This window comes from Strongylocentrotus purpuratus, unplaced genomic scaffold (genome assembly GCF_000002235.5).
Source record: "Strongylocentrotus purpuratus isolate Spur 01 unplaced genomic scaffold, Spur_5.0 spur5_scaffold_21, whole genome shotgun sequence".
NCBI lineage: Eukaryota > Metazoa > Echinodermata > Echinoidea > Camarodonta > Strongylocentrotidae > Strongylocentrotus > Strongylocentrotus purpuratus.
Genome location: NW_022145607.1, coordinates 7,006,729 through 7,019,812, shown reverse-complemented (window position 1 = coordinate 7,019,812; position 13,084 = coordinate 7,006,729). Strand labels below are relative to the sequence as shown.

At 37.6% G+C, this 13,084-nt stretch overlaps 1 protein-coding gene and 1 long non-coding RNA gene across 3 annotated transcripts in view; one reads left to right on the top strand and one right to left on the bottom strand.

Annotated features, from left to right (window-relative positions):
* Positions 1–4,525: 4,525 nt before the first annotated feature.
* On the top strand, positions 4,526–7,994 carry LOC115928237. 2 transcript variants are annotated; one of them, XR_004065965.1, is made up of 3 exons: positions 4,526–4,897; positions 6,708–6,938; positions 7,293–7,994. It is a non-coding gene; the product is annotated as an uncharacterized LOC115928237 (long non-coding RNA). The 2 variants fall into 2 exon arrangements; XR_004065966.1 differs by having other exon boundaries at positions 6,708–6,969.
* Positions 7,995–9,879: 1,885 nt separating this feature from the next.
* The window catches only part of LOC115928192 (transmembrane protein 272-like), a 34,702-nt gene continuing 31,497 nt past the window's right edge, over positions 9,880–13,084 (bottom strand). The window contains exons 5-6 of the mRNA XM_030995109.1: positions 11,216–11,434; positions 9,880–10,649 (exon numbers count right to left, since the gene is read on the bottom strand). Coding sequence (XP_030850969.1) covers positions 10,360–10,649; positions 11,216–11,434 — 509 coding nt within the window. The 3' untranslated portion in view covers positions 9,880–10,359. The remainder of the gene's footprint in view (positions 10,650–11,215; positions 11,435–13,084) is intronic.

Sequence of the window (13,084 nt, the reverse complement as noted above, 5' to 3'; positions counted from 1 at the left end):
ACTTTTGTACGGATTTACTAAGAGCAGAAAGACAATACCAATATGTACTCTTGATAATGAATTCTTACGTTGATTAATTGTGCATGATAACTAGAAGGAAATCTATGATTACGTTGCCTTGAAAAATATTATGTTTCAAGAGTTCTAAAATTACCGAATATGCCACAGCTACAAACGATGATAACATTCTTTAGCCTGTGTAGTAAACAGTTTCCAGGTATACCTGAAATACGCTTTAACGGTCGTCCGCCATGCTATTTCCATGTTTTTCAGCTGAGGAAGAATATTTTTTAGGGATAGGCCTATCGTTTACTCGCCCAAATTCTGGTCGATTAAATTGCAATCTCCACCAACGCAACGCGATCTCTTCCTACTTGCTGCAAGCCGAAGAGGGCGTGTTCCCCTAATTAATACCAGAGCCATTTATTTGATAGGAGAGTTTGGCCAACCAGTTCTAGATGGGCTCAATATTGGCTAGATAAGAACAAATAAATATGTCAGATGTATTCCCTAATATCAAAATAATGTATAATAAGTACAGATGTGGCAGTCACATTATTGATAGTTCACGTGTGTGCTGTTTTGCTTTATTTTAATGTAAATTGATGTCATTATCAAATATTCTCTGCTCTTTTCATGCCACTTCTAAATGATTAAGCATAAAGGTTTTAACTGAACTCCATAACGAAGGTTATTTTAAGCATGACTGTTCTTAACATATTTGACTGTAAAATATTCAATTGAGAAAGTATCATTTTTACAATTATGCAAGATTTTGTTAAAAAGCCACCAGGAAATGTATTTCTTCAGTCTTTCTTGTTATCTTTCATTACAGACGATATGACCTCTCGGACCAAATCCAAGAACAAGGTTGCCCCATCACCAATTGTTGCCAAAACTATGAAAGAAAAACTGAAATACGAATATGAAGTTTATAGCTATTCAGTCAACAAGATTAATCGTTTAAACCTTAATGTATTTGACATACCATTATTACAATTTAACAGAAATAAACAACTACTGCACGTGCAGTAGTTAAAGCCCCTGATCAGGGGTTTCTCTGTTCGCGCAGGAAGGGCCATACTTGTTTACAACTAGACTATACGTGTTTACAACTGGACTTTACTTGTTTACAACTATACAATTGTGTAAACACGTACATTTCCTGCGTTCTAATTGGTTAAATCTATACTTCCAATCGATTGCTGTATAGTCGTATGGTTGTATAGTTGTATAGTCGTATAGTTATGGCACTTCGGCCCGCACGCTGGAAACTACACATGCGTTTGATGGATGCATAGCCGTACAATTGCAAGCGCGTACGCAGGGGGAGGGGGGGGGGGGGGGTTGAACCCTCTCTTTAACTTTTTTAATGTGTGTGTTTTGAAGGAACACACCCCCTCCATTTGGTTTAACAGAAATTGGTAATGGGTGACCCCAAAAGCCGACCTTACCCCCCCTAAAAAAAATTAAAAAATGATCGGCCAAATTTTCAATTTTTGAGACCTTCCCCCCAACAATTGTCCTCTTATACCGCTCCCCCCCCCCCCCCCCCCCCCCGCTTATTCAGCGGCCGGCTGAGTCGTTGCGAAATTTTCGGCGTGATTTTCAAATTGTAAACAAACAAAATCGGAAAAAAATATTCGCTGCCCCCGGCGTCAGTAGCACTCGCGATCGTCGATATCGTCCCTTCAGCCTAATCAAAATATTTTCCAGACATTGCTTTTTTCGTTGTCATTGAAGTTAAAGCATCATCGATACCTCTAGATTTTTGTTCTGGCAATTTCTGTTATTTGAAATGTGTTTATATGATAAAGAAATCATGTTCTGATTACGTAATGTGGTGCTGTCCTTATTGGCCATTTCACAAAGGTGACGCAGGCTCTACTGACACTGCCTCAGATTAAGCCTCACTAATTTTCAGGTGGGCTTTAGGTAATACAGACCACCTTATATTTTCGTTAAAATTGCCTCTATTATTTTTTTATTTTTAACATATAATCGTCATTTTCTTTCTGTCATGACATTCCACATTTCGTTTACAAACTATTTGATACCATGTTTATCTTTTATGACTATTAATAACAGAATGAGCGTCCGTTCAAAATGTCCGTGCGCGCGAGCTCATGTAATACGTAGCATATATGGGCAAAAACATGCTTATACAAAATCCATTATAGCTTTTTGAGATGCACCTGTTCCCCGGCCAATTTCTTTTTCATATTTTGATATGATATGAAACGTAGATACGATTGCATGTTTCATTTGGTCATTAAAAATATTCTGACATCATCATAATGGCCTTCGAACTCAAATGCGAATTTTCATGTTATGACATCAGCATATTTATGGAAAATAATTTGTATCTCTGTAAATCTTGATCGAATTTCTTCAAAAAATATGTTGTAGCTAAAAAAATTATCTACAAGTTTAGTTTTCATCATTTTTCATTTTGATAACGGCATCATAGTAAATATTTCGATTAATTAAAGGCTACACGTCAGAAACTTCTTAATTTGCATGTTATGCCTCAGGAAGGTCACATCCATGAATCTACATGACATTGTTTTTAGCAGTATCTCGCTTACTTTTGCTCTATTTTCTCTCAAATTTTAATTGGAACAGCCCACCTATACCCGTTCTAAACAAGTATTACATGTCTAGTTTTAAATCTTTGCAATCGTGTTAAAAACATACAAATAAATGTTTTACAAAGGAATAACTATTACGGCGAACAAAAGACTTTAAAAAATGTCGGCGAAATTTTTGTATGCAAACATTTATTTACTCATTAATAACAAAGAGTTAGACACATTTTTAAGAATAAAGTTAAATACAGAACGAATATAATATATTTTTTATTTGAACAATCATTTTTTGCATATAAATCGACACTTTTATTCAAGTTCAAACAAAATTCAATAAACCTGATTAATATTTCTTTCTTCAAACAAATAAGAACTTGTACAATAACTATCAGAGCACATGCCTCTTTATATCAAAGGAGATACAATAAAAATTGAGGCAAATGAAAGTGGATTAATATATAACAGCCAATTCGATTGTAAAACAGTGCAACACTAACGTCATATTTTCCTATTGATATTAAAATCAATACCAACAAAACCATAAATCGTAAATAAATTATCCGTATTACCTACAAAACCTCTGTTTATTGAAATAAATCTATTCCTGCAAACCATTTGTTTATCGCCAAAGCATGCATTTGTTATATCGTTATATTGAAAGAAACGAAAAGAGTTGAAAGCAAACCGAAATCATTTCATCAAACTGCACAAGTTGTAATTTAGCTCATAACAGCTGACACAACTGTTTATATGCATGCACTGCATTGTGATAATATATCCTATCATCTTATATACACTGATAAAATTGTAGCTATATGACATAAACGATAAGGGGAAGATTGAAAAATAATTCATGATACAAAGATTTAGAGTTTTGTAGTCCGTGCTCGTTTAGCCGAGTTTCTCTTCACTGCAACCTTAAACAGATGTGAGAATATATTTCACTTTAAATCTATCAAAATTAGTGAATTATATTGACAAATAATCATATATAATCAGGATAGATTTGAGCGAGGCTTATGGTAACACCACGTACATTTTTCGACAGAGTTAGTTGGCCCTGAAAAGGGCCCAGTCATGCTCTATTCCGACTTTACGATCGGTTGTACATATCGTCTTCAAACTTATATTTTATTTTATAGATTGTGTTGATTGTTGCATTGTTATTTCGATTCATAGCACCCTTGTACTTTGTGCTATATAGTACGATATGTCCATTAATATAATTTTAGTAAATGAAAAGAGTCAAACAAAATCACCGAAACCGTGAAGGTCCCCCATTCCGAATAGCAATACTCATGGGATATCACTACATAGATACATTGTAACAACTAACAAGAGTATAGCAACACTCAATATGGCAATGATAAAAGAACAAAACTCAAATTTTTAAATTAATCAATAAAGTACAAATTATTTCATATGTTATTTAAGGAAAATTATAAAGAGCCAAGCAATCAAAGCAACAACAACGAAAAATCAAATATGTCTTCGTATTGGACAATTATAACGTGGAACAAATAAGAATGATATGGACTCCGTCTTGGTAGCAAAATACAGGCTAGGGGTGTACAGTTATTTGACATAAATATTTTACGGTTGAATTATACAAAATTAAAATATACAAATATTCTTTGTGTTATATATTAGATAATTATTAAGGGGCGGAAATACAGATGGTTGGCAAGAATTGTAAAGTACAAACTATTCCTTTAGAGTGTACATTTGTAAACCAAGAATCATACAAAATCAAACAAATTATAGAAAAACCGGGGTGTAATGTACTAACAAGGCAAATAAATTGCAGAAGCTGTTTAATTGATGATAGTATAGTTTTAATTATAAGTTACTGTAAATAATCAAGTTAAGCTGGAGTATACCAGTATAATCATCTAAAATGATTGAGTTAATCGCTCATTTGTCATTTTGATATGTAGATACTAAGGCCCGAATTCACAAAGGAGGTTTAGATTTAACCCAGGCTAAATCGCGTCATAATACGTCATAACCCCGAGCTTTAGACCATGGGTCATTATTTTGGTATTCACAAAGGAAGTTTAGATTTAACCCAGGCTAAATCGCGTCATATTACGTCATAATTTTAACCTGCTCAGAAGGGTGGTTTAAACAGCGGGCTAAATCTAACCCACGGTTTAACCCACGGTTTAACGCGTCATATGACGTCATACCAGCGAGCTTTGGCTTTTTAGCGCCGACGAACGAACAAATTTTGTTGACAAATTTGTGGTAAAACAAAGTGAAGAGACCTTCACAAAGTTGCTGTTTTTTCATCTTTGATAGCCTACATTGTAAGTATTTTTAGTTATTCACAACATATTTGTACCATATTCTCAGTTCTGCTAAAATGGAAGCCCAATTGAACATGATTTATGTGCGCAAAAAGTGCACGAATAATAATCTTCATCGTAAGTTGCACAGCCTTTGCGAACATTGTCGCAGAACCTAACGCAGCTCGGACCCATGCGTGTGTATTTGTGTTGTGTTGTTTATGTAATCCTGCGAGGCAAGGCAATTTCGCAATAACTGCGAATGTGCCAGCTAACAATACGAAATTAGTTATAACATCACACAATTGTGTGATTTGGGAAGAAAAATATGTTAATCATGACATTTGAGACATTCCTGGCCTCGGTGGGGGGGGGGGGGTAGCGACAGTTCCATTTGTATTTTCTGCTCTGCTGATGCTGCTTCTCATCTGACTAACGTAACGGAGGAGAACGAAAAATGCCGAAATGAAAATGAAAATTCTTCCACGCTGATGGATTTTACTAGTCTAGTCTAGGCCTACTATATACAGAGGCCTGGTCTAGACCTAGATCTAGACTAGTCTCTAGTACTACCAGGCCTACACTGACACTCAGTACTGACTAAATAAGACCTGAGCTTGAGCTCGAAGTCGGTGGCAGTGAGACACGCAAACACGACGTGGGCCTAGGCTAGATGATAGATGTAGGCCTAGGGACGTAGGTCTAGATCTATCTAGATCTAGTCCTCAGTCTCAAGAAATTAGTCAAAGCACGCCAAACCATGGCATGAATTTATTAAAAGTATTTTGTAAATTATTTTAAAAGATGCAGATCTAGATCTAGAGGTCTAGAATCTAGACCTAACTTAGATCTAGTCTATTCTAGATTTAGAAATTGAAATGGAATAAAATATTTTTCAAAATAGACCTAGGGTCTAGACCTAGATCTAGTCTAGGTCTAGTCTAGGTCTAGTCTAGTACTCTAGACTTTCTAGATCTAGAACTAGTAGTAGACCTAGGCCGTAGGGTCTACCGGTATAGACCTCAGGCTCTAGATCTAGAATCTAGTCTATGTGGTCTAGATCTAGACCTTTCTAAACCTAGATCTACTTTTCATAAATTCATGCCAAGCCCGCGCCGATGGTTTGTTGTGTTGTGTCATGAGAAGTTGAGTGTTTGTGTGTCTCACCGTCACTGAGTTCGAGCACAAGTCTGAGCTGAATGAGAGGTACTTTGTCTTTAGGCCCATCTAGATCTAGATCTAGCTAGACTAGACTCTAGTACTGACTGTTGAATGTCTCTACACTCAACTCCTACAAATTTATACTAGATCTACATCATGATCATGACATGTCTAGGCCTAGAGTCTACATCAATACATTGTTGTACTTGAATTTTGAAGCAAGTTTAAAATCTGTGCAAGCAAATAGCCAATAAATCAATGTGTGTTTTTCCTAATCTACATGTAATCTTAGTCAAATTCAACCTTTCACATGGGACATCTAATGCTAATTTACATGTACATGTATCTAATTTCACATTTTATCAAGCATGAGTAGATTTTTAACAAAACACGACAGGAATTAGCCCCTACGTTCTTATGGAGGTTCAGTGACATCATCTTTCCTAATTACCCAATAGTATGAATCAATAGCACTCATTTCTTTAATGCAATCAAAGTATCGTTAATATTTTTTTTAGAGTTTGCAAAAGCTATTCAAAATCAGATTGTCTACAATACAAAGAATGCAAAACATGTAATATCATAGGATTTATTTGATAAACAATGAATGATATTTTTTTCATTTCATGTTCTAATTTTAATTCACTTTTTTTCTATTTTGTTGTGACAGAGACAGCATGGCTGAATATATTCACCATCTCCGCCAGCTTGATCGGAACAGAGAGTTGATAGGCAGACCTCAGAGAGGCCTTCGTGACCCATGAACCCTTTTGAAGTGTATGATGATGAGTCATTTCGGACCAGGTACTGGTTTTCCAAAGAGACAGCGCTCTACCTCATCAACTTGGTGGATGAAGAGCTGAGGAGGACGACAGACAGAAACGACCCAATACCTATACAGGTAGCGACAGCACTTTGATTATATGCTGTTGGTGATTTACCTTATTTAGTATTTAGTAAATTTCTATTTAATCTGGGCTGAGCGAAAAAGTAAAAGGGTAAAATTGCGGTTAACCTGTTTTGCGGGAGTTTTTTTCATAAACCGGGAGATTCTACATCAAAGCAGGAGGAAGGGCGTGGTGGCGTAAGACTCCCTCTAAATGCAAGAGGGTTGACAGCCCTGATTTAATAAAAAATCTATTCTACAATTTTAAGGACTTTAAACATTTCTCAGTTTGAGAATTTGGTCTGGCCATGTAACTTGTAAGAAATTGTACTAGTTGATATTTCACTAAAAGGATTTTTTTTTGTACAGGGTCATTCCAAAAGATGCATGGTGATGAGGCACAACTTTCACAGTCTTCTGTATGCAGAGTCATCAGAGACGTGTCAGAAGCGTTTGCAAGAAGAAGGAAACAATTCATGAAGTTCCCAACATCAAGAGAAGAAGTAGAAGCAACACAGCAGCAGTTCTACCAATACTGCAGTTTGCCAGGTTTTCTAGGTGCAATTGTTAGGATTCATGTCTACATCAGGAGTCCTGGTGGAGATCAAGCCCTGTATTTTATTAATAGGAAGAACATATACTCTATTAATGAAATGAAAATTTTCCCTTTTTTTGGAGATGCTCCCCATTTACTTTTAATCCAATTAATTAAATGACCGATATGGAATTGGTTCCCCCTTTAGTTTCTCTGAACGAAACGTACACCCATGCAGTACTGTGGTCTGAAACAATTAGACCGTATATCGAAATCTAATGGTTGATATAGTTCCTCCCAAAAACATTTTTGCAAAAGGTACCAACCACTTTGAAAGGGAAATCGTCATCATCTTCATCATCATCAACATCATCACTGAAATCGTTATTTGACTGCTTCATCACCATCACCACCGACAACATTGCTGTCATCATTATCATCACTGACATCATCATCGACTTCAACATTGTCTTCGTCAATAACCTTGAATACTTGTTTTGATTATCCATATTAAATCGTCAATATTTAAATATAAATTTCTCTTGTTTGATGGTGTGGTTTTTCTCGTGAAATCATTAAGTTAGGAGGTAAACGTTTTACAAGTGAATGACCTACTTTGTTTATCTTGTTTAATTATTAATATACCATTTGCTGTTATCTATTACTTATAATTACCCAGTACACACCATGAATTAAAATGGATTCGTTATGTTTCGCTAAATCCAAACACCCACAGAGAGAGAGCAAAAGATAAAGAGAGAGATGAAGAAAGAAGGAGAAAGGGTATGTGTGAGAGAGAGAGGTGGAGAAAAAAGAGAAAGAAAAGGGGTACGAGAGGGATTTAAAAAATGGAGTTCTAACGAAATAAAAAGATATTTGAGAGAGGTGGGGTGGAGAGCTGGTGAAAAAAGAGAGACAACGAACAAAAACAAGAAAGGTGAAAGAGTGAGAAGTAGAGACGAAATTTACAAAAAAGTTCTTTTCTTTTTGTTTAAATCACTATTCCCTTGAGAAATTCTATAAAGCAGAAAAATTAAGAAAAAAAATGAACGCCCCCCCCCTAAGAAAAGAATTAATACAGCAAATAAACAAATTCAGAAAAATTAATGCCCCCCCTAAGAAAACAATTAATGCCCCCTCCCCCCTAAGAAAAATTAAAAACAAAATTACCCCCACCCCCAGGAAAGCCCCACCCCCTAAGAAAACAATTAATGCCCCCTCCCCCTATGAAAATTAAGAACAAAATTAACCCCCCCCCCTCAAAAAAAAAACCCCATCTCCTAAGAAAACAATTGATGTCCCCTCCCCCCCCCCCCCCCGAATTAGGCCTAATAATTCTTTATCACATGTCAAGACTGCCTTGTTTTTGCTGTCCTCCTATTTTATATGACCAGTAAGCCCGGGTTTTTTTCTCAATACATCTATGCATTTTATGCATTAATGCCAGTATTTTCTATCAGATAGTATTTATCGTAACCTTTCGGCCCTTTCTTTCTACATCATCAACACATTCTGGACTAAACGTCATCGATCGCTTTCGCTGCCTCTACGGAGTCTACGCTATATATAACACGAGTCTACTCTTACTTCGGATTGATTAATTGCTAAACTAAAGTGTGACCTACGCTCTAAAATAATCATAACAATCAACGAAAATGTGATCATATAGCTCTAAAATGAACACTACATCATAGAACATTTTCACTCTGGTATAAGGGTCGTTTACAGAAGTTTTTTGTGGACTCTTCCACGAAAACTGTCGATGTTTAGTGTGTTGTGATGCCCAGCTGATCATAATTATGTCGGACGATTATAGGCCATAAATTAACAACGATAGTGAGGAATTATTGAGGTAATTTATGCGAAATTCGGTAATATTTTGAGGACATCTGTCAGAGAACTGTTTTAGTATGTGAATAGTGGTTTAAAGTCTTATCTCAACTTAGAATCGGTCGGTTTTCAGTCTCTACTTGTAGGCGAAGAGTAATAGCCCAAATACAACTGAATCTGGACTTAGCAGACGACGGTGAACTAGGTGGAGTAACCAAGTGTACTGAGCGCGCATGCTCAGTTCAATGCTTCAATTCTGCGCATGCTCAGTTTATTTTTTTGCTCTCTTAGGCATGCTTAAACCGTGGTTAAACCGTGGGTTAGATTTAGACCATGGGTTATCTAACCCACGCTTTGTGAATACCGAGCGAGGTTTAAACCGTGGGTTAGATTTAGCCTGGGCTAAATAACCCAGGGTTAGATTTAGCCTGGGTTAAATCTAAACCTCCTTTGTGAATTCGGGCCTAAGAGTGTAAATGAAAATGAGTAATCTGAAAAATCCCAAACACAACGTCTCCGTCTTTCTTTATTAAATGGAAAACGCATATGAATACAATTGATAGTTTTTAAAACATTTATGATGGGAACAGAGACAATAAATTTATTTATATAATTATCAGTGGCATATGCAGCATTTGGTAAAACGGCATATGCCCCCCCCCCCCCTTCGAAAGGAAACACATAACAAACATTTTAATCAAACTTAGAATAATACCAGAGGTGCATGCCTCATTTTGAAAAGTTTACAAGGAAGTGGGTACACTATAGAGAACCAACGGTATATCCAGAAATGTTGATAAATCAAAGGGTTTGGGAATAACTGGGTAGCACCATGAGACATGAGCGACGCACTACACGGAGTACTGATTGAGTCGCCCTTCAAACAGGGAGGGTACACGGGTCTATGGGTACTACACCAATAAACATGGACACACAAAAATGTATAAGTATGGTGCCACAATGATACAAATTATGTGCAGGAATCATCGTCGTCATCACCGTCAATAACATCATCATCTATCATCTTCGTCATCATCATTATCATCGTCGTCCTTATCATCTAAGAACCATCTACGGGGATGTCTCTATTTTAAGCGTTTGCGCCGGCGTGGCCGTGGCTATGACGCCGTCATCCGTGGCCGTGACGCCGTCATCCGTGGCCGTGACGCCGTCACCCGAGGCCGTGACGCCGCAGTAGGCCAGGCAGCCGGTACAGCACTTGTAGAAACAGTATAAAACCGCCATGATGTACCAGGCAGTGGTCACCCAGAATGCGAAGTAATAGAGCGTCGGGTGGCAGTAATCAGCAGCAGATCTGACCGTGGTGTTGGGCTTGTAGATCCGATAGATCCATACATTTCCTGGATGAAAGCAGTGGTGAAAATAGGAAAATAAAATCCACGTTACTCATTTGTATGTTTGTAGGAAGTTAATTTCTAACGACAAAGGCATGAAAGGAATAATGCAACAAAACGTCTTCCACGCAGGCATCTCAAAAGGAAAATGAGGAGCGCAGATGTGAAACTATTAAGAGCATCAAGGGAAGACTTAACGAAAAGGAGCGACCTTTTGAATGTGAGGGTTTTATCACTAAAGCTTTCCTTCAGCAAATCCATATTTTCTTAAAGTGTCTATAACATATGATAAAATCGATATTGATGTTGGGACTTTGCAGACGGATCCAGCATGGGGTCCCGATTTTTACGTGTTTGCAAGGTCTGCTCATTTTGTCGAAATAGCCTACCTTTGTCGGAAAATTTAAGACCATAAGAAAATACATTTTTCATAATAATAATAATAATTAATAATAATAATCTTTTAAATTCCACTCCAAATTTTATTAAGTTAAACCAAAAATGGAAATTCTCTTTGCCCAATTAATCGTGAGCCCGGCAGCCAAAGAGACATAAAACAATTTAATAACCACCGGCGATAAAATATGCGAAGCAGAATACTGCGATGAGATGGCTGATTCCACTCTCCACTTTGTTGCGTTTGAAGTCGGCCTGTTCTTCTTGAGGAAGTCTAGAGCGCTGAGTCCTCCACTTCAGATTGATCAAGGTCTTTACTATGTGCGCCGCCCCCATGGTGATCATATAGATAGGGATGAGTCTTTCTGCAGGGCAGTCGTCCAGATATACGGCTCCTGTGGTTGGTGAAATGAATGACATTGAACTGTTAGCAACGACGACTTTAAATTCTTTTGGTATATGTCAATTAGAACATCACACTTTCATCTGCTGCACATGGAACCACTTTGTCGGTCTCGTGGACCTGAATACTAATTTTAATGGTTGGCGAGACTGGCGAGCCCCAGATACCAATATATCGTTCTAGGGGAACTACTGACAATTTTTCTTAGGTTTCAAGAGACCGACATTGTCGGTCTCTTGGGCCGTCTAGCTCATTGCTCTCGGTCTCGTATGCGTCAGTCTATTGGGATGTTTTATTTCATATTCTGTCGTTTGTTTATATTGTTTGTTGTCAAGTTATATATTTATTTATAGCATGGCCGAATAAGAAATGTTTGTGCACTACGTGCGTCCGGAAGTATAAGCTTTTTTCTATCATTCAGAACAAATATAATTTATTAAAAGTTTAGTGTGAGACTATTTACCTATGCCTATATAGAGAACCTAAGTGTGACGGCTACTGGCCTAGTTGTCAAGATTGCTGGCTCCTAATAAGTTTGCGCTTACCAATAGTTTGCTGGCCACACCAGCCCCAAACACTGAATTTGCCCTGCTCCAGCGCTCGTATGGCAAGCCGTTTTTATCATTTAAACATATTTCTTGAATTACCATTGCTTTACAACATAAAATTATTTCTTGTAATCAAGAATTCGATTTATTGATATCACGAATTCATTCTTTTGATATCACGAATTCATTTCTTGATATCACGAATTCATTTTTTGAGGGGGGGGGGGCAGGGGGTGGTGGAACCCCCTTAAAAAATTTCGGTGTGTGTTTATTCGAGGAAAACTTCCCTTCAATGTTTTGTTAAAAAATAATTTTAAAAAATTGTGCTAATGGATGACCAAAGGTGACCCCCCCCCCCCCCCCAAGGGAACGAAATATCTATCGGCCAAATGTTCAAATTTTCGAGAAAAAAAAATGTGCTTTTACCTCCCCCCCCCCCCCCCCCCCCGCTTTTTCATCGGCTGGCTGAGTCGTTGCGAAATTTTCGGGGTGCGATTTTCAAATTTTAACCCCCTCCCCCTTCGAAAAAAAATCCTGCGTACGTGCCTGCCTCCAGGTGTACCTCCCCCCGCATATAAATCGAGCAAGGCTCCTGAAATTACTTGTCTTACGAATGGTAATATATTTTCTAGCTATGATATGTAATTGTGATAAAGGCCCAAATTGATAAAATCCGTCCAGGTCAGCGACCTTTAATTCAAACAGTGATTTTATTTATATATGCACTAGTGGCGTACACAGGATTTTTTTCAAGGGGGGGGGGGGGTCGGGGGTAGGGGGGGTTTAACATTTTGAAATTGGGCCAAATATTTCGCAACGGCTCAGCCACCCGCTCGCTGAATAAGCGGGGGGGGGGGTTAAGAAGACATATATATATTTTTGTTTTGGTCCCAATCTTTTTTTATTTTCTTATTAAAACAATAAAAATAAATAAATAAATCAAAAGGGGGTTTCTCTAGAAACATACATATACAAAACCCCACCATGCGTACGCGCCTGGCAACAATTGCTATTACACATTTCACAACGCAAATTGAACACGATTCGCGTGTTTAGACTCCCTCCCCCCCCCCCCCCCCCCCCCCGAGGCCACT